Here is a 27,997-nt window from a genome sequence, read left to right on the forward strand (position 1 = left end):
TACACATTACAAAGACTTTGTGGGTATCAATAAAATGTAGGAAAAAAATCCAAAGAAAACACTGATATTTAGGTTTCATGTTACTTTTTAATTCATAAATAAAATACAGGTTTTTATAAATATACTACAGTGTTAAAAGTACATTACAATGGATTCTACTAGTATCACAGTATGCAACCATATACAACTACACTTAAAATGTGGAACACAAGCAATTGATATGACTAGTTGACCTCTAAACATAAAACAGTTAATTTCCACCTCACTGACTTCACTACAATTAAATCACTGATTGTCAAATTTCTCCAGATTTCTGACCTTTGTAACATGAGTACATATTTAGGCGAGAGAATCACAACAGCCTCATAGTAACTTTCTAAATTTATTCAATTAATGTCGTCTGTTACTGGGCTTCAGGGCAACTGACTCAATTTTTCTACACCTGAAGTACACAAAAGGTGGAATCCAATTCCATACAAAGTAAATACTGTGATGTTATTATTGCAAGCACATTCTGGTACTTCACATAGTTTATGTATGTACTCATGCTTAATTTATACTGATCTATTGATACTTTATTTGTTGCATCAAATTTCATTGTCCTGTAATAAGCCCATCCCCTGAAGTAATTTTCAGAATACCTAGGCTTATTGATTTTTTACGATCCCTAGGCTTATTGATTCTTCAGTATTTTTCAGGAAAGATAAATATACATGATTTTTTATAGACACAGTCCGAGTTCTATTTAATAATTCCATTTTCCATGATGCTCCCCAGATAAAACCAGGAGAAATTTGAGGTCAGTGATATGTGAATAAATCTACAATGGGTCACGGTAGTGACACTAAACAACATAAACATCATACACACAGGTCCAATAAATCGTTGTTCTGGGGATATCCATACAAAAATGGTAATTATAGCTACAACAAACTTAGGGCAATTTACAATAAACTAAACAATAATTTCTCAATACTTCTCTAAAATTCTGCTAGTGCCATGCATTTGATAGCATAAAAAATCACAATCACCAGGAGTTTATTTGTGGTGTTTAAATTATAGACATCATTGTACAAAAAATGATAATGGTTAATTCTATGCCAATATAATTGAAAACTTTGTAACAGAAATAATCATGTTGTCACCTTCCACTGTTACTGCAAAAAGCATCAGATAAAACCTTCTCTCCTACTTGTCCTGTGGTAAATACTATTCACAGAACCATTACCCTGTTACAGAGTCCAGTTGACTGATCTTCACAACTGAGCTTTAAAACAAGACATATGTAACATACTGTATTCATGTCTATGGCACTACAGAATTATTAAAAACATACATCATCAGATCTCATGCCAGTTAACTAATACACTTGCATTGGTCAAGTTCAACAACCATAGATCATATTATGCTATCTTAAATACTCAAAATGAGATCAAATAACAACGGTCTTTGAAAGAAAATATTAATTTCAAAATGTGGTTATACATGAGAACAACATCAGAGAATCACTATCACATGTAACGTCTTCCTAAAGGAAACTAGTGACAGCACTATATACTGCTGTTTATCAGCTGATATGCTGTACTATCTTTATACAGACTAGATTTGGCAGAGAAAACTTTTAAAATTTCATTTTGAAAATAATAACGTAAAGCCAATTTCACACATTAAAAATTTGCACAGGACAGTGATACTAGCCAACAAGGAAGAAGTCTTGTCAAAGTGTCGAGAGAAGCTATTTACAAACAAAACCACATCAGTAATCTCACAGTTAAGGATAAATCATCAAGTTAAAACATTGGTGACATCAATGCCATGAAAATAATACAAAACATCTTTGTTCCTCTTGGAGGATATGAAAGTTCCAGTGTTTTTAGTAGCCTTGTCTAGGGGCAATTTCCCTTATACAGGTGGTACAGTGTCTAGCTGGGGACTGAAGGGCAGCTAGTTGAAAAAACCCAGCAGGAAAGGGTTTCATTACTCCTCATGCTCTGTTTTTAGATATCTCACAACTTGAAATAACTACCTCAATATTTCACATTCAAATGTACTAACAACCTTGTACAACAAGGTAGATTTTAGATCATACAACCCTTGTCCACTAGTAGTTAAAAAGTCAAATCTACTTCCTGTATGAGGTACAACCCTGATGGCCATACCACCAAATCTACTTCCTGTATGAGGTACAACCCTGGTGGCCATACCACCAAATGTACTTCCTGTTTCAGGTACAACTCTTGTAACCATACTGTCAAGCTTACTTCCTGTATGAGGTAAAATCCAGGTGACCATACAGCAAAGTCTACTTCCTGTTTGAGGTACAACCCTGGTTATCATACAGCAAAGCTTACTTTCTGCAAGAGGTACAACCCTGGTGGCCATACAGCCAAATCTACTTCCTGTCTGAGGTACAACCCTTGTGACCTTACAGTCAAGCTTACTTCTTGTTTCAGGTACAACTCTTGTAATCATACAGTCAAGCTTACTTCCTGTATGAGGTATAATCCTGGTGACCATACAGCCAACTCTACTTCCTGTTTGAGGTACAACCCTTGTGACCATACAGTGAAGCTTACTTCCCATATGAGGCTGTTTGAGGTACAACCCCAGTTACCATACAGCCAAGCTTACTTTCTGCAAGAGGTACAACCCTGGTGACCATACAGCCAACTCTACTTTCTGTTTGAGGTACAACCCTGGTTACCATACAGCCAAGTCTACTTCCTGTATAAGGTACAACCATGGTGACCATTCATCCAAGTCTACTCACTTTATTAAGTACCACCAGATATTAATGCCTCAAATACTTAACTTTCTAAAAAAGAAATTAATTTTAAAATGATAACAACCAAAACATTAAGCATGTCAAGAGTGAGTTAGTCTGCTCAGCACTGCTTGTCCAAGCTATATCCACATTGTCGGCAATTGGATAAAATTGACAAAATCTGTAAAATAAAAAACAGAAGAAATTATAAATCTATTAGATATGCTGATTTTTTTTCTAGGAATAGGTTTGACATTATTTTACCTTTTAAACATTTTCACTATCATCAGGCAATGTACATCAAATACAATATACATTACAATAAAATATGCAAAACCATCAGTTATGTTAACAGATTAGTGATGTTTTGGAAGAGATAATATATTTGGAGGTTTCTGATTTATGTTACCTGTCAGATACGAGTGACTTGGGTGTCCATATGTAAAGCACTGGCCCCATCTTCCACTCCTCCTACTGCGCCTAGCTCAGCCCCATCCTGGGACATCTCCCTCGCCATATTAGCTGTTGATGTGGAATGGTGGCCACCACGATACCCCTGACTGCAGGGAGGCACAAGGAGGACAGATGGGCAGGGACTTACACAAGGAGTGGAGGCTCGTGATGATAAGTCACACTGGTCAAGTAGACGGATCAGTTCACCAGGGGTGGGGCCGCCCAGGGTTACTTCTGTAACAATAAATGTATAGTTGATCAGTCATGATTAAACTGCCCAGAGATCAAGCATTGTCCTTGGAATAATGTTGATGAACTTACCTTGTTTTTGTTCTGCTTTGTTCAACAAGTCCATTGCAGTTGTTAGATCCCACATCTGTAAACAAAATCAGGAAAATGATATAAATCATCATATCTCATTAACAATAATACCAGGTGAGCTAGGCCCAACAAGGTCATAGTCATCAAGATCCCTCATCCAAATTCCTTTGTAGAATATATACATTAAAATTGAAACATTGAAAATTGGAAAAGATATCAGCCAATCAGGTCACAGCAGCCTCATTAAATGTAATTTTGTTCGGGGAGAGGAGGGGATAAAAAGCAAATTCCAGATTGAAATCATTCGAAGTCTTTATACCTGTATACTGCCATTTGAATGTCCGGTGAACAGGTAACGACGAGGTCGTGACCCCATTCTGTTTGAACCCTCACACTCGTGTACACAGAAAGCACTGATGGTGCTGCCGTCTACTGACTTAATCACACAGACCCTGAAACAGTAAGTACATACACTATGTATATAACCTTCCCATGAGGACTGAAATAATCATTCACTAGCTAGGTGGTAAGTATCAAAGATAAAATCCATAAGAATGTCATTCTTATCGCAGTTTTCAAATCATCTTGTATACAATTACACTTTTACAATTTTTTTTCATCCACATAAGCTGCACTGATATATAAGACATATGGCCGACCAACGAGGTAAAATGTTGTGGATTAAAATCCAGAAAATATGATATTCCTTGTCGAAGTCTAAGGGGAGATAATAAAGATATCAGATATCACTCCAGTTTTTATTGATCAATTAATTTGTTTTCAAATTCTATATAGATTGTAGAGGATTGTAAGATGGAAATACACACATCTAGAGAGAAGCAAATGTTTTGTTGGATTCTAATACAATCAAACATTTGAATAGTTCCTTTGTTTTATATCACTTTCACAAAAAAGAAACAAGGGCCTTTGCAGGCAAGGGTAACACTATATGCCACCAACCATGATATGGCAGGGGCATAAAAATGTGTATGATTTCCAATCGTATGTGGAGATGCTAGCAAGTAGTAATTGTAAAGTTGTCATGGAAACTGAATTAGTATCAGTTGTTATATTAGACATTACCTTTTGCCACATGAGGACAAACGTACAAACAGCAGATCAGTGTCTGGTACAACCTTCTGGATAAATACCTGCTGATCATCCTGTTCACCAAAAGGTCCTGCAAAATAAAAGACAACATTTCATCTGAAAATATCACAGCAAAGTAACATACCAGGGTATACTGAACAAGATGTTAATTGTTATCTCAAAAGCTCAAACAGCACCTGAAAACTGTAATTTTGATATTATAAAGCATAAGTTCTTAAATAACTGGTCTGACACTGAAAAAGTATATAATTAACATCTTTATAATACATGTAATTCCAAATCGATAAAAAGACATTAGAATCATATATAAATATGAAAAGATTTATTTCACATTGTAATGATAAATCTGTGGACATGTGTGTGACAAATTCCCCACTATTAACTCTCTCTAGACAAGGAATATACCCTGTGTCAAATTCCCCACTATTAACTCTCTCTGGACAAGGAATATAACCGGTGACAAATTCCTCACTATTAACTCTCTCTGGACAAGGAATATAACCGGTGACAAATTCCCCACTATTAGCTCTCTCTGGACAAGGAATATACCCTGTGTCAAATACCCCACTATTAACTCTCTCTGGACAAGGTATATACCCAGTGTCAAATTCCCCACTATTAACTCTCTCTGGACAAGGAATATTAACGGTGACAAATTCCCCACTATTAATTCTCTCTAGACAAGGAATATACCCTGTGTCAAATTCCCCACTATTAACTCTCTCTGGACAAGGAATATAACCGGTGACAAATTCCTCACTATTAACTCTCTCTGGACAAGGAATATAACCGGTGACAAATTCCCCACTATTAGCTCTCTCTGGACAAGGAATATACCCTGTGTCAAATACCCCACTATTAACTCTCTCTGGACAAGGTATATACCCAGTGTCAAATTCCCCACTATTAACTCTCTCTGGACAAGGAATATTAACGGTGACAAATTCCCCACTATTAATTCTCTCTAGACAAGGAATATACCCTGTGTCAAATACCCCACTATTAACTCTCTCTGGATAAGGTATATACCCAGTGTCAAATTCCCCACTATTAACTCTCTCTGGACAAGGAATATTAACGGTGACAAATTCCCCACTATTAATTCTCTCTAGACAAGGAATATACCCTGTGTCAAATTCCCCACTATTATCTCTCTGGACAAGGAATATAACCAGTGACAAATTCCCCACTATTAACTCTCTCTAGACAAGGAATATACCCTGTGTAAAATTCCCCACTATTAACTCTCTCTGGACAAGGAATATAACCGGTGACAAATTCCCCACTATTAACTCTCTCTAGACAAGGAATATACCCTGTGTCAAATTCCCCACTGGATAAGGAATATACCCTGTGTCAAATTCCCCACTATTAACTCTCTCTGGACAAGGAATATAACCGGTGACAAATTCCCCACTATTAACTCTCTCTGAACAAGGTATATACCTGGTGTCAAATTCCCCACTATTAACTCTCTTTGGAGAAGGAATATACACTGTGTCAAATTCCCCACTATTAACTCTCTCTGGACAAAGAATATACCCTGTGTCAAATTCCCCACTATTAACTCTCTCTGGACAAGGAATATAACCGGTGACAAATTCCCCACTATTAACTCTCTCTAGACAAGGAATATACCCTGTGTCAAATTCCCCACTATTAATTCTCTCTGGATAAGAAATATACCCTGTGTCAAATTCCCCACTATTAACTCTCTCTGGACAAGGAATATAATCGGTGACAAATTCCCCACTATTAACTCTCTCTGAACAAGGTATATACCTGGTGTCAAATTCCCCACTATTAACTCTCTCTGGACAAGGAATATAACCGGTGACAAATTCCCCACTATTAACTCTCTCTAGACAAGGAATATACCCTGTGTCAAATTCCCCACTATTAATTCTCTCTAAGGAATATACCCTGTGTCAAATTCCCCACTATATACCCTGTGTCAAATTCCCCACTATTAACTCTCTCTGGACAAGGAATATAACCGGTGACAAATTCCCCACTATTAGCTCTCTCTGGACAAGGAATATACCCTGTGTCAAATTCCCCACTATTAACTCTCTCTGGACAAAGTATATACCCTGTGTCAAATTCCCCACTATTAACTCTCTCTGGACAAGGAATATAATCGGTGACAAATTCCCCACTATTAATTCTCTCTAGACAAGGAATATACCCTGTGTCAAATTTCACCACTATTAACTCTCTCTAGACAAGGAATATACCCTGTGTCAAATTCCCCACTATTAACTCTCTCTAGACAAGGCATATACCCTGTGTCAAATTCCCCACTATTAACTCTCTCTGGACAAGGTATATACCCTGTGTCAAATTCCCCACTATTAACTCTCTCTAGACAAGGAATATACCCTGTGTCAAATTCCCCACTATTAACTCTCTCTGGACAAGGAATATACCCTGTGTCAAATTCCCAACTATTAACTCTCTCTGGACAAGGAATTAAACCGGTGACAAATTCCCCACAATTAAATCTCTCTGGACAAGAAATATAACTGGTGACAAATTCCCCACTATTAACTCTCTCTAGACAAGGTATATACCATGTGTCAAATTCCCCACTATTAACTCTCTCTGGAAAAGGATTATAACCAGTGTCAAATTCCCCACTATTAACTCTCTCTAGACAAGGTATATACCATGTGTCAAATTCCCCACTATTAACTCTCTCTGGAAAAGGATTATAACCAGTGTCAAATTCCCCACTATTAACTCTCTCATTCTAATAAGACCTAGATGTAAATAAACTTTTGTACCAAAGTCTGTGCCGGTGTGTGTACTGATCTGAGAATCCATATCATCAAGCGAGATAATTTTGAAAGAAGCGAGGGGTGTGGATCCTGGTTGTGTTGAAATCATTCCACGAAACCTTGTAACACTCCAGGTCCTTACATGATTGTATTCTGAACAAACTACAACAACAAAACAGGAAATATCTGTAAAACAGCATGAATGAACAGAAAAATGTGTGTACTCTGAACCCACAGGAGAACGGTTCATTTAGATTTGATTGGGACATAATGTAACATGTGTCTGATTACAAAAAGGATGTGAAATATACAACAAATTACAATTTACATATAACAATTCAGAATGCAAGGCATTGTGATATTTTTTGTTATGAAAAGACCTCAATATATATTTTCTATCTGTGTTTAATTCTTGAAAGATTCTAGAATTATCAATATCTGCACCAATACACACAAAAAATGAATCTTCAATATTTCTGATTCATTGAAAGTCAACACACCAGATACAAGATTTTTCTCTGACAGCATAACCTTGGTGACCCTACTGCGGTGAACAGTGAAGGTTTGGAATAGCTGAGGTCCATGGCCAACAGTTTCAGGGTGTTGTACAATCACACGAACAGTCCCAGAACTTGTACCATAGGCAATCTCTATCCAGTTTCCACTCAAACCTGTGTAAATAATTCCAATCAAATCAATTCAGATCTTTAATGCCAAACTTTTTCCCCCTCAAACAAATAGAAGGATACTAAAGGCTACTGTACACCATGTTCTATTAGATGGGACATAATATGGAGCTTAAAGTCTAACTGGGAATACCCAGTGTTTATGTTTATCTTTTTGTTGATGGATAGGACTTTTGTGGTTTATCCAAAAATTCAAGGCAGAAATGAAGAGTTTTTCAGAGATATCGTGAGATTAGTCATATCTTTATATATTACCTGGTAATTCTGTTGTCACATCTTATTATTTTTTCTTCTTCTTCTGCAGTATTTTATTAAATTCTTGAAAATCCTCAGATATCAACAGGAATTAACTGTGTATAGTAACTACTGTTCACTGTTCATTAGGGAAGTGTATGAGATCTGAATATCTTGACATTGTTGATGTAGTTAGGATAATTACAAATTGCATATTCTGTATTGAGCTTTATCATCTATATTTATTTGGCAACATGGCCTTGTTTCCTAATTTGCCTATTTATATCTGTTGGTTTTTAATAGAATCACCGACATGTTCTGCAATAAGCTCACTCCATGATGTTAAGTCAGAGGTGATATGTTGGCCCATGAAGTCTTGCAATAAGTCAATCCCCTGACTTTGATTCAGAAAGGTTGCCCACTTGTCTTATTACAGGAGCTGCAGAAACATACCCATGGCTGACCTCAGTTCCTGCAGGTACATAACCAAAGTTGACCTCAGTTACTGCAGGTACATACCAAAAGTTGACCTCAGTTCCTGAAGGTACATACCCAAAGTTGACCTCAGTTCCTGAAGGTACATACCCAAAGTTGACCTCAGTTCCTAAAGGTACATATGCATGGTTGACCTCTGACTGGACAAGTATATATATCTCCTAATAACATGCTGTAAATACCCAGTAACCAACAAGTGTGGTCAATGTTGCTACAGAGGGATGAGAGAAAAACTATATACTTACTAAGACATCCTGATTGTACTAATTATCATTGTTTTGAAGTTTCCTCGCCAGTGCCTCTGATAATGTACTTCCCTTGCTTAACCTCTCTCCATTTATCTGATTAATTAAAACCCGGTCACCAAAACAAGCATGCATGTATTGAGAAGTATTTTAGTATGTCATTATATACCAGTACATGTTGTTACATTCCTTCTCTTCCCACTTACTGTGTGAAGAATGAAAGGGTAACCTTAGGACTCCTCAAACTTGAGAAATGTTGAAACATTGACAATACTTGAGCAGCTAAAGTGTTACGAATAATTTGCAGAAGAATGAGAAAATTTGTAAAAATTTCTATCATTAAAAGGTCAGAAAATTGGATGAAATGTAATTCATCTTTCACTAAGGCGTCCAGGTTTCGAATCCCAGCCTGGCCGTGAGAAAGTATGGGTAACTTACACGACCACCTCGGTTTTCCCTGGGTGCCTCAATTTTCTCTCACAATAAGACTCATCATGCACATCCATCCAGGCCAACAAGACCGATTAACATAACCTTAAAACTTGTTTCACAATTGTTGTAAGATAAATGAAATTTAAAATGATTAAGTTGTAATTTGTACAAAGTGACTGTAATACAAGGAATAAGTTCCAAAATAACAGTGGGGAATTTTGAGGGATATCTTTTTTTTTTATTCTTCCTGAATCTCTACCTAAGTTTTTATATGCATAATTCAATGTTTCCAGAATAAGGGTGCATTATCTAAACATTTAAATTACAATTATGTGTATAGAAAGTCAAGAGATAAGCAGTTTTAGAATTTTATATAACCTTGTCATTCTAGCCCGTTTTGATCCATCAATTATCTGTATTTATTCTGAGATAATTTCATTGAAAATATCAGAAATTTAAAAGTACTTGCTATAAATCAGTGAAAACATGTCACATAAAGGTACTGTGGATTCATTTTATTTCGTGGGGGTCCAATTTTCGTTGTTTTCGTGGATGAGCAAATCCACGAATTTAAAAACACAACGAAATATGAACTACTTACTAAAGTAATTTTGAAATTTGACCAAGTAATCTTTGCCGACACCGGAAACGTCCACCGGTAATGACAGAAGCCCCGTAATTAGTCGGGAGTCGGGTAGTCTGAGGCTCGACATGGATACGCTAAATTGGTGTCAACGATATATAATTATATATTATTAAACATAACAAAGGGTAAGTACCCATTGTGATGCTAAGTATGATGGGATCGCAGTCGTTAGCGACACTGTGGACACTAGGCTTGATCGGACCATCCTGTCGATTGAAGATTGGATCCGTATTTCTATCCGACTACAGGTTCACAATAATTATTAATAATGCAGATCTTGTTTACACACCTGTTTACACACATGGTCCCATCGATACGCGTGGTGTTTTCATATGACTGCGGTACACCGACTGATCAGCACACAATGTTTATCCACTGAAAACAATTGTTTCTGATAATTACCGATTGATTACACGCCAGGATATATACTGATTTGTGGTTTGATATTAATGCGAGACTGTTGTAAACAGCGTTATAAAAACACAGGACGCCATCTTGAAAAAAAAACGTTCTTTTATTCTTGTCATTAGTGTTAATTCCTGTGAACATAGCCTTAATACAAACAGAAAAAAATTCGACTGGAAGCAAAAAGAGAAAATTCTAACGTTTTTATTTTTTTCCCACAGAACCAAAAATCCACGAATTTATGAGTCCACGAAACTGTCTAATTTGTAGAAACAACGAAAATTGAACCCAACGAAAATAAATGAATCCACAGTATATCAATTCTATTCGTCTGTCAAGTGAAAGTAGCTGATCATTTGAAACAGTAGAAACAAATTTCTGAGTAAAAAAAAGATTGCAATCTTTGTGAGTAAATAAGACAGTAGTGCAGGAAGGAAAAGAATCCAAAATATAACAAGAAACAGAAAAAATAAAGTTTGAATTGGAAAAAAAACAAACAATTTCAAAATAACAAAATCATTTTTCTTGAACATAACTGAGTGCAAGTGTGAAACAAAGAGAACAGAAACACATGCTAACACAGGGTATTCACATACTGCAGTCCAAAGACAGATCTGCAAAATATATAACACAAGGTATTCACAAACTGCAGTCCAAAGACAAAACTGCAAAATATATAACATAAGGTATTCACAAACTGCAGTCCAAAGACAGAGCTGCAAAATAAAAGCCATTCCTGACTTTTAAACACTGTAAAAATTAGATGTCAACAGTCCAAATTTTACATGTCCAAACTGTCTTTAATAACAACACTGCTTAAAGATAATTTATCTCATGCATTCAGTAAATGTAAGGTAAAAAACTTATGTAGAATCCAAGAATAACCATAGAGAGCCAAAATATTCCTACCAGTTATAATAATTGACAAATAGGCTGAAAAACCCTTGTGTTTACAATAATACAGAGTGAAAATATTCCCACCAGTTATAGAAAATTGACAAATAGGTTGAAAAACCCTTATGTTTACAATAATACAGAGTGAAAATACTCCCACCAGATATAGAGAATTGACAAAAAGGCTGAAAAACCCTTTACAATAATACAGAGTGAAAATACTCCCACCAGATATAGAGAATTGACAAATAGGTTGAAAAACCCTTATATTTACAATAATACAGAGTGAAAATACTCCCACCAGATACAGAGAATTGACAAATAGGTTGAAAACCCTTGTGTTTACAATAATACAGAGTGAAAATACTCCCACCAGATATAGAGAATTGACAAATAGGTTGAAAAACCCTTATGTTTACAATAATACAGAGTGAAAATACTCCCACCAGATACAGAGAATTGACAAATAGGTTGAAAACCCTTGTGTTTACAATAATACAGAGTGAAAATACTCCCACCAGATATAGAGAATTGACAAATAGGTTGAAAAACCCTTATGTTTACAATAATACAGAGTGAAAATACTCCCACCAGATATAGAGAATTGACAAATAGGCTGAAAAACCCTTGTGTTTACAATAATACAGAGTGAAAATACTCCCATCAGATACAGAGAATTGACAAATAGGTTGAAAACCCTTGTGTTTACAATAATACAGAGTGAAAATACTCCCACTAGATATAGATAATTGACAAATAGGTTGAAAAACCCTTGTGTTTACAATAATACAGAGTGAAAATACTCCTGGCATGTCAAACCATACCGGGGTTTCGTCCATGTTAGCGATATGGCTATCGGGGTATTCTCGTAGCCGACACATTCTTAACACGAAATTAAAAAAACTGTCAATACGATCATCAATTAATGAAACTTCATGTTGTGCCACATGCGTAGATCGCCTGAACGAAATGTTAGGTCCCTTTTTGAATTTAGAAAACCATCCATATGAGGCTTTGGACGATTGACTACCATTTGCCTTATGCATACGCAGGGCCTCAAACCGCAATGCTTTCCCAGTCACTCGTATTCCGGCCTCCCGTCTGTCCTGTAGCCATCTCATCAGATTTTTGTCAATATCTTCATATCTGACATGCCTCCCATCTTCTTTACAGCGTTTAGATGTTTTAGAAAGATTTTCAAATTTTTCTTTGTTTTGACACCAGTCCCGCACTCGTTTTCTGTCAACACAAAACACTTTCGCGGCGGCATGTTTACCCTTCTCCTCTGCGAAGGCGATTACTTTAAGCTTGAAAGCAGTGTCGTAATTTCGTAATTTTGTCCCAGACATTGTTATCAGGTATGTGGGATTTATTAAGAAACAGACTGGCTTATATACCGCTGTGATTTTTTATTTTGTTATGCAAACTAGGCCTACAAGCAATGATGAACATTGTACGTTTTTGACTGAAGCTGACACGATGTATTTCATAAAAGAATTCAGGTTATCAGAATGCAATTGACAACCATGTTTAAAGCTACAACGATGTTGGAATTACTGCAATTTTCAAATGCATTCTTTGCCGAGTAATTCGTTAGTTTGTTAAACAATAGTTTTAAGTGGCAGCCATGGCATGTCACGACCAACAAATTACGAAATTTTGTGTTCTATTAATCGCCCCCTGTCTGAAAAAATTTCACGCCCCCAGGGCGTTTATTGGAATAAATACGGTATATCACAAAGAAACAATACATCCTTGTTAAGTCAATGTTCAAAGGTCATAGGTTCATTAAAAAGTGCAAAAATAAAGACAGAAACATCAGATTTAAGACTTACTTGTCTTGGGTGTGAGATATACACTCAGTGCTGTCACCATGTCATTAGCTGGGTCACGGTACAACTCTGTTACCAGCAGATCATTGTCCTTCATACGCAGCGGGAACTTCTGCATGTCTGTAAACATTAGGTAGTGAGACATCTTGGCATTACTTCACTGCCACATCCTTCAGTGAATATACCAATATACTATTGTTAACTATAAATTCTGGTTATGTGACCTGTGTTGAAGACAGACAATAGTGAAATGATGCATGAAAAAATCTTTTTTTGCAACATCTAATATTAATCAACACTCTGTTCTATTGAATCTTAAAAAATTTGTATGATTAACTGTGAAACTTTGTACATAAAACATTTAAAGTCTGTAAATTACTATACAGAGTTAGATCTAAACTACACAATTGTTTACCTATATAGTAAATAGATCCATTTTCACAACCAAGTAGGAGGAATGAGCCAGCTGTATCGTAACTTGAGATCGGAATGACATCCTGTATCTGTTATACCAAAACAAATTATAAAATAGTTAATAACATCAAATTTCTTATCTAAATATCCAGGATCACTAATGTAACTTTTCTTTTATGGAATTATTAGATAAAGAAAAACAATATCCACTGGTATTCTGCAAAATAATTAATTTTTGTGATAGATTTATTTTCGTTGAAATAATGAGTACTCTCAACTATTTTCACTGAATTCATGGGAACTTTCAACAATTTTTGCTGAATCCATGGGAACTTTCAACAATTTTCGCTGAATTCATGGGAACTTTCAACAATTTTCGCTGAATTCATGGGTACTCTAACTATTTTCACTGAATATTTGGGATCTCTTTAACCACATATTGATATGTCCACCAAAGACAAGCAGGTACTGTTTAAAACTCTTCATAGAATTAGTGGATTCTGTGGTATCTGATTTATACATAGATATAAAGTGTCAACAAAAATGGATATTTTTGGAAAATCATGATATCTTATTTCACAGTATCAATAAATTTGATATTCATTTCAATCTTATTTGTAGAGTAGTTCCTAAATTTATAAACATTTTTAAAGGCAACATATGATTGTATTGTTTTATCAGTAGAAATCATGACAATGTTTATCAAATTCAGCAAACATCCATGTTGAAATAAAATATTGTTAAGATATTATATCTTTGTATATAAAGGACATTGTTGGCCTATATTCTGCTTACTGTTATAACACATACCTGCCAATTATGGGTCATAGCATGCCACACTCCAACCTTGCCTGTCTGACTAAGAGCCACTAACTGACTTCCAATAAAGAAAAGAGAACCTACGGACACGTTCAGAGTGAACACTCCTACAACATAGATATAAAGTCTGTGTACATCACAATACATATCTGTTATATAGTCTTATCTAATGTCTATATATAGAGTCTGTGTACATCACAATATATATCTGTTATATAGTCCTACATATCTAATGTCTATATATAGAGTCTGTGTACATCACTATACATATTTGTTATATAGTCCCACATATCTAATGTCTATATATAGAGTCTGTGTACATCACAATACATATCTGTTATATAGTCTTATCTAATGTCTATATATAGAGTCTGTGTACATCACTATATATATCTGTTATATAGTCCTATCTAATGTCTATATATAGAGTCTGTGTACATCACTATACATATCTGTTATATAGTCCTACATATCTAATGTCTATATATAGAGTCTGTGTACATCACTATACATATCTGTTATATAGTTCTATCTAATGTCTATATATAGAGTCTGTGTCCATCACAATACATATCTGTTATATAGTCGTATCTAATGTCTATATATATAGTCTGTGTACATCACTATACATATCTGTTATATAGTCCTATCTAATGTCTATATATAGACTCTGTGTCCATCACAATACATATCTGTTATATAGTCCTTCATATCTAATGTCTATATATAGAGTCTGTGTACATCACAATACATATCTGTTGTATAGTCCTACATATCTAATGTCTATATATAGAGTCTGTGTACATCACAATACATATCTGTTATATAGTCCTACATATCTAATGTCTATATATAGAGTCTGTGTACATCACAATACATATCTGTTATATAGTCCTACATATCTAATGTCTATATATAGAGTCTGTGTACATCACTATATATATCTGTTATATAGTCCTACATATCTAATGTCTATATATAGAGTCTGTGTACATCACTATACATATCTGTTATATAGTCCTATCTAATGTCTATATATAGAGTCTGTGTACATCACTATACATATCTGTTATATAGTCCTACATATCTAATGTCTATATATAGAGTCTGTGTACATCACTATACATATCTGTTAAATAGTTCTATCTAATGTCTATATATAGAGTCTGTGTCCATCACAATACATATCTGTTATATAGTCGTATCTAATGTCTATATATATAGTCTGTGTACATCACTATACATATATTTTATATAGTCCTACATATCTAATGTCTATATATAGAGTCTGTGTACATCACAATACATATCTGTTATATAGTCCTACATATCTAATATCTATATAGAGTCTGTGTACATCACAATACATATTTGTTATATAGTCCTACATATCTAATGTCTATATATAAAGTCTGTGTACATCTCAATACATATCTGTTATATAGTCCTACATATCTAATATCTATATATAGAGTCTGTGTACATCACTATACATATCTGTTATATAGTCCTACATATCTAATGTCTATATATAGAGTCTGTGTACATCACAATACATATCTGTTATATAGTCTTATCTAATGTCTATATATAGAGTCTGTGTACATCACTATACATATCTGTTATATAGTACTACATATCTAATGTCTATAAATAGAGTCTGTGTACATCACAATACATATCTGTTATATAGTCCTTCATATCTAATGTCTATATATAGAGTCTGTGTACATCACTATATATATCTGTTATATAGTCCTATCTAATGTCTATATATAGAGTCTGTGTACATCACTATACATATCTGTTATACAGTCCTACATATCTAATGTCTATATATAGAGTCTGTGTACATCAAAATATATATCTGTTATATAGTCCTACTTATCTAATGTCTTTATATAGAGTCTGTGTACATCACTATACATATCTGTTATATAGTCTTATCTAATGTCTATATATAGAGTCTGTGTACATCACTATACATATCTGTTATATAGTCCTATCTAATGTCTTTATATAGAGTCTGTGTACATCACAATACATATCTGTTATATAGTCCTACATATCTAATGTCTATATATAGAGTCTGTGTACATCACAATACATATCTGTTATATAGTCCTATCTAATATCTATATAGAGTCTGTGTACATCACAATACATATCTGTTATATAGTCCTACATATCTAATGTCTATATATAGAGTCTGTGTACATCACTATACATATCTGTTATATAGTCCTATCTAATGTCTATATATAGTGTCTGTGTACATCACTATACATATCTGTTATATAGTCCTATCTAATGTCTATATATAGAGTCTGTGTCCATCACAATACATATCTGTTATATAGTCATGGTTTAATTTAAATGAAGTTTTCAGTACAAGAAGTCTCACATGACCAATGAAATTTTTACTTAAAAAATGCAATATCCTTCAATGTGAAAAAGTCACCAAATTACCATATCTCAAAGACATTCACTCATAATGAATTTTCTTAGTTCTTTATTTTTTACATTAAACTGAGGTTATGTATTTCATGCTCAATACATACATGAGTTGTAAACTGGATTTTTACTAAGCTTGCTTAACCTACAAAGACTCAGACAGAAGTACAGCAATGGAAGAAAAAATTTTCTATGATAATGTTAAAAAATACACTGAATAAATTTTGACAATATAGAGAATTCCTTGAATCATTTTGCACATACATCATTATATTCTACTGACCTATTTCACGACTTGAACCATCATCAGACACAGACCAAAGTTGGATGTCAGTACCATAGGAGGCGGCCACCATTTTATTGGTGTTATCCTGATTAGGGTTGAGGACTTTGGCATTGATAGCGATTCTCTCTACTGGACACATCATGTAGGGACTAGTCCATATCAGGTGCCAGCCTGTCGAGTCCTTCATCCTGAGAAAGAGAAAATGTTGGCTACTGATTCCTCTGATACACAACCCGTAACTATTTCATTTTTGAAGTTTACCTGGTATATACATATATACATAGTCATGTCAATTTTCAAAACTGATGGAAGAATTTTCTGTTCATCGGTAAGGTATGCTATCATAGGTAGGTACAACTTAACAATTTTTATCTCTAAAAAATATCTCATATATGAAAATTTTCCATAACTTTCTCTATTTCGAATAAAATGTTTAGAATCAAAGGGAAAAGAGATCTCATGTGTAATTTATCATATAAAGACACCTCTTTCAACAGGGCCATTTCAATGTATTCACAACTTGTTAACATCACCAATTTTGATGAACATATTTACTTGCCATTTACTACTGTAAATCACTTTCATTTTGCTTGGGATTTATTTCTGTGTAAATATGTCAGAAGTGTCAATCATGGATTCGAATCCCTTGCGATTATTTGTACAGAAACAACTCATGTTGATCCTGTTGCCAATATCAGAGTCTTGAAGAGTCCTGGTCCCTAATAGCTCATCATTCATGAATTTAAAGTCATTTCTTGATCAGCTTTTGCGAAATCATGTATGCACAAATATGTCTGAACAGGTAAGATCATGAAATAAAGTATTTGTGAAATCTTATTGATCTACAGTATAGAGCAAATATATACAGAAGACAATGAAAAATTTCAATATTCAACAATCTGCAATCGTAGAGTAAAATAACCAATCACCTCTCTATGATGATGACAGATATATATCAATCTTCTGGATACAAAATTTCAAGTTAAGCACTCAGCATCTTTAAAAGTATAATACTCAGTTCAAGAAATCTCTGCTTTATTGAAGTAAACATTCTATTCCACTTTATCTATATCTTGCACTTACCTGAAACAGGAGATGAAATGTGGATACGCTATACAGATCCAGTTGTGGTGGCCCTTCACCATGCTGATACGTAGAGGATCTCGGACAGCTCGCACTGAAAAAAAAACTATTTTGTATTATCAACATATATGAACAAAGTCCCAAGGTACAGCTGATATAGGAAGATTTTAACGGGGACTGATGACAGTGAAACAGGAGACAAGATGAATACCCATTACAATCAAGAAGAAAATTCCTGTACCCAATCTGATGCCAGTTCGCTGTCAAATCCAGAAACACATCAACATCAACAAGATAACACATATTAAATTATGACGGTATACCAAATCATGGCCTTTTTATGACATCAAGTTTTAAAATCATTTATCACATGATAACTGAGTTTAGCAGTAAGTTCACACTTCCCACCTGTAGGGAGCATGGGTGTGTCCCATCTGATAGTGCGGAAGTCACACATGGAATGTCGGGCGGGGACCCCTTCAATGGACTGGCCTGCTAGTAATGGTTGATGATGACTGTCTGCTGAGGATGACCTGTGTACAGACAATTTAGGATACAAATAACAAATACAAACAATGAACAGTTTCTATATCAATTTATGGAAGGACATATAATGGTATAAAGAAGGATCACATTCACATTACAATGTCTACTACTTCCTATATCAACATTTATCTCATTTAAATTCAAGACTTAAAAGTATTAAAACACTGATGACTTGATGAGTGAGTGCAAATGTAAAGATTGCCTAAGGTTCAATGTTCTCTACAAAAAAACAGCAAAGCAAGTATTGAGAAATTATGGAAATTTAGTTATTTTCAAAATGTTTAAAAAAATTTACAAATTTCACACTACAAATTGAAACGATTATTAAATCTTCATATTGCTATTGATGCATTTTGTTGATAAGTAAACAATTGTGATTTGATATTGATTTACCTTTAGTACAACAGATAATATATCAACCTTAGATACATGGTTCTCAAGACATCAATAATGAAGGACACTGCCAGAAAGGAAATAGAATCAATATAATGTAATACAGTTGAACCCAGTTATATTGAAATCCTCAGGGAATGAAGAAATACTTCAAATTTACAGGTTTCAGCCTTTCTAGCACCCAGGCCTGTCATACGTTAACGACGACACAAAGCATATATATTTCATTTTGGTGAAAAACTCCCTGTTTGACTTGTTTGTAACATCACATCTTTTCTTCAAAATTTCTGTCATTGTACTGGGATTAATACCGAAGTTTTTGCTTTTTCACTTTTACATTCTTCTTTTCGATCAATAGATTGAATAAGTCCATATCTTTCATCAGTTGTTGAACGCTTCTTGCTGGACAAAGCCATTGTAAAACATCTGTCACTCTCTTCTACATATGAAACTAATCAAAACATTTATTCATTCCTTTTGTATAATATTTCTACCTGGGCATTGTACTAGCGTGACAACACTGCTCGCGGGAGTGACCTTCAAATTAAGCACAAATAAAGCACTGTGAAAACAGTTCATAAGTACTGTCTAGGGCCAGTGTTTACCTTTCAAATAATGCGGGATTTCAAATTAAATGAGGTGAAAATACCAAGACAAAAATGACATTTTGATAGGGATTAATTTCATTTCAAATTACCCGGTAACTGTTTTTTTTAATAAAACTGAGTTCAAACAAAGTGGGTTCCACTGTATGTCAAGTAGAAATTAAGTATTATAAGAACTATTCCATCCCAACTCTAACCCACTTCAAGTTTAGGTGAAACCACACACGACAGTTCTTCACCTGAAGTTGTATTACTGGTAATACACTGCTCTACTGAGCTACTGTATCTGTACAGACTTTGTAGTAAGTCACCCATGGTTTGAATGTGTTTAATTGGACGCTATAATCAGCCATGGCTTGTTGAATACATTTACATGGATATTGATATAAAATACAAACTAAATAGTTGTAAGGGAATATAAGACTCTTTCATATGCGTGTATGTAGGATAGGGATATTCCACCAGAGGGTCACAAAATATGGTGAAACCCGAGGCACTGCCGAGGGTGGAATATCCCTATCCTACATACACACATAATGAAAGAGTCTTTTTCTTTCATATCTTTACCAAAATTATGGGAAAAGGACAGTCGGTCGGCCAATATCTTCATTTTTCTTAATTCTTTTTAATCCAAGGTTTTTATAAAAAACGAACTGGATATTCTTAACGATCATACCCATATTTTGCAAACTTTGAGTTTGCTGTCAAATTTCAAACCATTTTTCGGCATATTGCAGGATGAATATATTATTCGCAGATGAAAAAAAACAAAAATGATCTCTGTGTGATTATATAGTATATGTAAGTAAACATCCGCGAAAAGAAATTGTTCCGTCAAATACTTCAAAGAAATCAACAAGGAACGGATTTTTACAATTCAACATATAGTTTTATCATCAAAATCACAAATTTGATCATTTTAAGAAATATATCAATGTATCTTTTTGCTGTTTTAACATTTTTTCAAAATACTGTGATGCTGACATGACGTCACTATAGTCAAAGGAACTCCATTCATAAATTCAAGGCGTGACGTCACACGATCTCTTATTCCGAGTCGCTGTCGCTCTCGATCACCATGATTCAACGACGTTTGGGTGGTAGAACATTTGTGGTGATATTTATGGTGATTTGGCAATTTTCAATGTGAGAACCAGAAAACAAGGATTTGATGTGAGTTTCAGATTGTTTCTGTGATACAGGATTGTAGGTGTTAACCCTGTTTTCTTGTTGTGATGACAACGGTAAACACACTGTGACATCAGATGCAGGCCTAGTAACTGTTGAAGTTGATGAAATGGTGGCAGAGGATGGTGTTCGGTTTGATGGAATTAATGCGGAGCTTTTTGTGTTTGACAACATATTGGAAATCATGTACTTCTGTCTGTCATTCAGTGTCCTGTAATTATTCAGCGACTGTGTGTTTTTATGACCCGTGACATAAACCTGCAAGGTATCGGGTATATGGTTGTCGGTCATTTTTTGTAAACAAGCAGACGACGCTGTTAAGAGTTGTCTCCCCTGAACACAGATTACTCCACGAACATGTTTGCCCATGTAAGATAGAATTTTCTTACATAGCTATCTTACATGGGCAAACTCTATCCAATATGGCGGGATATGAGAGAAATATGTATAATATTGAATAATGATATGTATAAACCCAATCTGGGACACAAGACAGAGGAAAAATAGTGTTTAAACCTTTTATCTTGACTTTCCTGAAATGAAATACAAGCAAATATCATGTTTTGTTTTCATTAGACTTAGGATCAGAACTTACATTATATACAGCACATCATTACATTAGTCCTGTAGGTGAGGTTTTCATGTGTTTGGCAATGTATAATGTATTTTGAATCTAAATTGATCTTACACAACAATAACCTGACCCGTTATACTATTATACCTGGAATGTGTGCTGTTGGCTCCTGTTGGGTCAGATATTCTCTGTCCTACACTACCCACACTCTCCATACTGGCTACAGACTGGGAATGTTGACGGTCAAGTTTCTCTGGGACAGGAGGATCTGTAAACACATTAAAGAGATGTGTTCAATGAATCAAAGATGGAACAGGCAACAAACAAAAAAGAAATCCTCTTCATATGTTCACTGACTCATTGTGGTATCCAGACTTTGGGACACAAAAAATTTTCAAAATATTGAAAAAAGATCAATCGAAGCATAATGTACATAAATCCTTTTATTTTTGAAAATTTTAAACAAAGTGTCGTTGAATTGACTACAATACATTGTTACAATCTTGTGTATATTCTTTTAGGTCTATAATCTGTTACCATCTTGTTGCACTATTTTTGACTTTAAGGTACATAGGATTAGAGTACAGCTGAAAAAGTTGGTTAATGCCATCTTGTATCACACACTATGTATCTCAGTGGTAGTACGCTCCACACTGGTCATTTGTCTGATGAAGATGACTATGTAGTCATCGAAACATCACACTCTAATCTTCTACTAGTTGTGTTATGAGAACTACCATTCTTTAAAACATTTTAACTCATCTTATCAATTGGAGGCAACCTTCGAATTAAAAAAATTTTTTTTTTAAATCTGAGATATCAGCGAACTTTGTTTGTTTCCTGGGTTTATCACCCCATGAAGAATCACAATCACTCGTTTGCAGGTCTCTTTGTAGTGTAGATGATCATTGATCTTATTTCCTGTTAACTTACCTTGAGGTCTGAAATATCTGAGAACTTATGTGGAGGTCTGAAATATCTGTGATATCATGTGGAGGTCTGAAATATCTGTGAAGTCATGTGGAAGTCTGAAATATCTGAGAACTTATGTGGAGGTCTGAAATATCTGAGAACTTATGTGGAGGTCTGAAATATCTGAGAACTTATGTGGAGGTCTGAAATATCTGAGAACTTATGTGGAGGTCTGAAATATCTGAGAACTTATGTGGAGGTCTGAAATATCTGTGATCTCATGTGGAGGTCTGAAATATCTGAGAACTTATGTGGAGGTCTGAAATATCTGTGAAGTCATGTGGAGGTCTGAAATATCTGTGAAGTCATGTGGAGGTCTGAAATATCTGTGAAGTTATGTGGAGGTCTGAAATATCTGAGAACTTATGTTGAGGTCTGAAATATCTGTGAAGTTATGTGGAGGTCTGAAATATCTGTGAAGTTATGTTGAGGTCTGAAATATCTGTGAAGTTATGTGGAGGTCTGAAATATCTGTAAACTTACTTGGAGGTCTGAGATATCCATGGAAAAGAACGTCTCCACATGATGCCTGGTCTAGGTCTTCACACAATCCAAGACGACGCACTGCAAGAAAAACAGGCACAACAGTTTTCACATTTTCACAATGACACAAAATTTCTAAATGAAAACATACATCCTTTCAGCAAAGTAGTTGCATGATAATGTCTTGATTTATAAATAAATGAATCAGCTGTAATACTTTTAAAAATCCTGATTAATGATTAACTGTCTCTGATTGATCACACTTTATTCAAATCACTGTTTTAATATGACCTCTGATCAAGTCAGTCCAATTATCTAACACCTGTGTTGATCTAAAGTACAGTATCTTTAAGGTGTCTAACAATCCCATATTATTGAAATATTATTATCAATAAATTGTTAAAAAAAATTTGTTTCCAAAAAACGAAGTAAAATGAACAAAGCAAACTAACTGGTCCACAACACACAATTTCCCAAATTTTATTTACATACGACCTTCAAGTGTATGAAGTTAACAATAACATATCTCTTCAACTTATAAACATGTCATGTGACATAGCTTACAGACCACTCTAGATAGGGTATTAAAAAGAAACTTCAGGGATGGAGCTATAATTATCTCCAGGGAGGTTGCTTAAAATCAACTTCAGAGAGGGTACTATAAAGCAACTTCTGTAAGATTTGAGAGAGATGCATTCAATACTTCTTTAAGTGGGGATAACAATTTTTACTAGGGAAAAATCCAAGATGGCTGCCTGTCGGCCATTTGTTTTCTGATCAGTCCTATACTCACACTGGCACAACTAGGGAACTAGAGGAACCTATACATAAAATTTGAGAAAGATGTATGCTATATTGCTCAAGCAATGGTGATAACAAACTTTCAAAGTCAAAATCCAAGATGAACACATGTAGGCATAACTGGGGACCAAGGGGATCCTACATATGAAATTTAAGAAAGATCAATTAACTTCTTCTCAAGAAATAGCGATAGCAAACTTCTAAAGTAAAATTCCAAGATGGCTGTCTGCTGGCCATTTTGTTTTGTGTTCCAAAATTAAATGGACAATGAGAAACCTACATAGGGAGTTTCAGTGAGATCCACCCCATTATCCTTAGGAAATTGCATTAGCAAACTTGCAAAATCAAAAACCAAGATTGCAGCCTGTCAGCTATATTCTTTTAAAGATCAGTCTTAAAATTGAATGGGCACAACTAGGGACCAAGTGGAACCTAAATATGAAATTTAAGAAAGATCCATTCCGTACTTCTCAAAAAAATAGCTATAACAAATAATTCTTTACAGATGGACCACAGACGTAGGGTGATTTTGAATAGCACACTATCATCAGATGGTTTTTTACCATGATGTCCCTTTAAGATAAACAAATACTGATGTAATTTAAGTCTTTTTTGGTGATGGGATATATATACAATACATACCAAGGGGGGTGATACCATAGAATTCTGCCTCATGTCGTAGTGTTGACAAGTCCATATCCCTTAAAATAGTAACATAAAAATGTCACATACAATTGTGTTATTGTTGTTATCTATACTGACTTAAAATATATAGAGTAGAAAGTGTATCAGTGAAACTGATGAAGGCTCCCTGAAAATGACTATTGAACAAGAAATTTAATCAAAGGGCAATAATTCTGTAATTAAGAAGTTGCAGGCCCTGAATTTGGTATACTACACATTCTCTTAGTATGACCAATGTATAAACAAAGTTTCAATAACTCCTAAATTATGCAAAAGAGAGTTATGGCTTTTGTATACTGCACTTCTCCTTATCGAAATCTTTCTACTTTTGAAGTTTCATGTTGACAAAATTAAGATGGACAGACAGGTATTCCTAATGTCAAAGGCACAACACCATACAATAACTGTATTAAACTTGAGACAAATATAACAAAACAAAAAAATCAACATGACGTAATTATCAGAGATGTCAATATATCTACGTCTATCAGGTAACTGTTGTGTAATCAGTGTTGTAACACCCATTAAATAAATTGTAACACATATTAGAGCTATGGTTAGCTGAAGGTTTCCATGGTTTCAATTGTAATGTTGTTATTTCATGGTGTCATATCCAATGACATCAACAAAGAAAGTGATATAGAATGAGAATGTAGTCAATTAAGATTCCATACCAGATGTCTTAATAAAATACTATTGATTGAGTACTGCCAAAAGCATCAATGTGATTATCAGATATTCACATTTGTTTCCTTCCATACCATAAGAAATACCACTTTTCATTTCACCTAGCAAGATGTTCACTAAAATACTGTTTATTATTTTCTTGTCTTGTTTTATTAATCTCATATCACGTAAACTTGTGTATAAGATCCTCTCTATTTCACATCTTTTATGTGTTATGACCATATTTGGTGTTAGTGAATTACCTCAAATCAACTTCCTTGGTTCTCATAAAGTTCAGTATTACAGAAAACAGTTTTGGATCTCTGTCTATAAATATCTGTAAACAAACAAATTTTCATTTTACACATATTCTTGTCATGAAAATAATATCACTTCCAACAAAAACATATCTGTAAGAAAAATTTAATTTGAGATCACTAAATAGAGTTTGTTTATGTTGGTGATTGTACAAGAGCCATCCCATGACAAGTTATGATACTGATCTCATATGTACAATCAAAGTTAGTTCTACAATATTTGAATAGCCAAATATTGTTTGTACCAGAATGTTTTTCTTTTACAAGAATTCATTTGAATCCTCTTCCACAAAACACTAGTGTCATACATAAAACCCAGTGTCATATTTCAAGATTTTTGTGCTGAAATTAATTGTGATGTTTGGATGTGAAATTACTCCACGTAGCCACATACGGTAACTGGAAAACTGAATATTTAAGGTATACTCACAGCTCCAGTTTCATCCTTTAGGGATGAAATTCTTCCACTTAGCATGCTGAAGTTACAAAAGTGAAATATCTTATAATTCCGAAAGGTTTGCAGTGTTGTAAACCATACATTAAAGAAATTAAGGGCCATGAACCTTTACCTGGTAGATTAATTTCTAACTTCAGACTTCAACACAAGTCTAATTTATACATGTACACTATATACTGTTTGAAACAATGAAAATAAAATCTCTGATTTATTTTCAAAGACATGTTACCCTGGTAAAATACTAGCCATTATAAACTGCTTTGCTATAGAGAATTGCTTTTTAGCTTGATCAGTTAAGCGTCACTTTAGTAAGTCTAAGGTCCCAGGATTGAATCTTAACAGAGACATTGAAACAAGTAATGACCTGTGTTATACACATAGAAAACTCAATACATTGTGTATATACTGAAGTAACAATATCAAATTATCTCTGAGACATTTAAAAAAAATTTGTCACATTACAACAATTTATAATAAACATTTACCTTGTGAAGAAAGAGTCTGGAATCCATGTTAGTGTTTGCCTTGAAGTTGAATACCTGAAAATGAAGCAAAGAATTACATATTGAAATGTAACTCTTCTAATATTCATGTTGTAGAGATGTTGATATGAATAAGACACCTAGCCTATACAACAGAAATTGTAATGAGAAATTAATTATCATTACAATAACGGGAAGAAGGAAGACTGTTAGGTAGTGAACTCAAAAGTTAGCTCTCCTTTTCTAATAAACCAGGATTTTTCTTCTCATTTGGATGTGTAAATCATAACGTTGTCACGTTTCCATCACATAAATGTAGTGGTCTGACATTAAAAAGGTGGCATTTTTCAGTCAAGAGTTTCCTCTAGCTCCTACTCCAGTCATAAAGTCAATTTAATGGATACAACAGATATCTGTAAATCATGAAAAAAATAACTGATTGGTGTACATATTGGGATCAGAGACAACTTTGACTGGTCTGTCAAATTATCTAACATTTGCCAAAGGAACCAGAGGAAACTAGGTCTATACCTGTCCACTGTACACTATCTACAGTGTAGAAGTGTAGATAGTTTGCACTGTCTGACTAGACACGAGCCATATTATTTGACATTGAGATGGGAATCTTATTTTCATAACAAAAAATCATACTAATAAATGTATGTCAAATGGAAAATTACACAGCTATTTTAAATCATCATTATTTAATTAAAGAACGATTTTCTTCATATTTCTGACTGAAAGTGGAATAAAATAAAGGGTGGTATTTCAGATGTAAATATCTGTAATATTCGTTCTGTTTTAAGAATATAAAGTAATCAACAGAAATTATTATCCAGAAAAGTTTGCACAATCAACTTCAAAATTATCACACATTTTATTCCTGTTTACTTTGAAAACGTTGATGTACATTTGGAGAAAACCAGTGTAAACACAGCAAGGCTAGTTAACTTGAATATCTTTGCTCTGTTATACAAATATACGTCCCTTAAAAACATTGGTACTATAGTATGCAGCCACACTAATATTGTGTTTGATGCAGTCCTCACCATGCATCTTCAGTGACCTCAATAACAGAAACAGTCAAGCCTCGGATAATGCCTATTTTCTGGAGAAATTCAGGGAGAAAGACGAGTGTTGATATATTCTCTTTACGGAATAAATGGTACTCTGATTATATTGACAAAATATGAAATTCCTATACATCGACATACCCGAAGAAGCAAGCAACGTTTGCCATCTATTTTTAGTAACACATTTTGTATTTATTTTTAGATCAATGTTGACATCGATGAAAAATAGATGTTTTGCATGTAATATCGCCTTAACTTTACACTTTCTACATACCTGGTCCCACCAACGTTTAGGTGTATTACGTCACCCGGCATTTAAAATCAGAGAATGCAACTGTCGAGCTTAAAACTCTAGAATAGATCTGCCAGTCGACTAATGAGTGTTGCACTTAGGCTCAGTTTC

The 27,997-nt window shown here is 34.4% G+C and overlaps 1 protein-coding gene across 1 annotated transcript; it reads right to left on the reverse strand.

Annotated features, from left to right (window-relative positions):
* Positions 1-67: 67 nt before the first annotated feature.
* On the reverse strand, positions 68-27,965 carry LOC132550769 (BTB/POZ domain-containing protein KCTD3-like). The gene is made up of 20 exons (XM_060214857.1): positions 27,869-27,965; positions 26,525-26,578; positions 26,013-26,058; positions 25,529-25,602; positions 24,558-24,616; positions 23,115-23,195; positions 21,807-21,927; positions 18,762-18,886; positions 18,354-18,447; positions 17,268-17,458; positions 14,522-14,637; positions 13,713-13,800; positions 13,301-13,417; positions 7,929-8,099; positions 7,435-7,590; positions 4,622-4,718; positions 3,858-3,990; positions 3,539-3,593; positions 3,174-3,451; positions 68-2,945 (listed from the first exon to the last, which is right to left on the reverse strand). Exons 1-19 carry the CDS (start codon positions 27,907-27,909, stop codon positions 3,177-3,179), a joined length of 2,094 nt encoding a protein of 697 aa, XP_060070840.1. The 5' UTR covers positions 27,910-27,965; the 3' UTR covers positions 68-2,945; positions 3,174-3,176.
* Positions 27,966-27,997: the final 32 nt, after the last annotated feature.

The sequence above is a fragment of the Ylistrum balloti genome, unplaced genomic scaffold (genome assembly GCF_031769215.1).
Source record: "Ylistrum balloti isolate Yb309-2 unplaced genomic scaffold, AGI_CSIRO_Ybal_v1 Utg370148, whole genome shotgun sequence".
Taxonomy (NCBI): domain Eukaryota; kingdom Metazoa; phylum Mollusca; class Bivalvia; order Pectinida; family Pectinidae; genus Ylistrum; species Ylistrum balloti.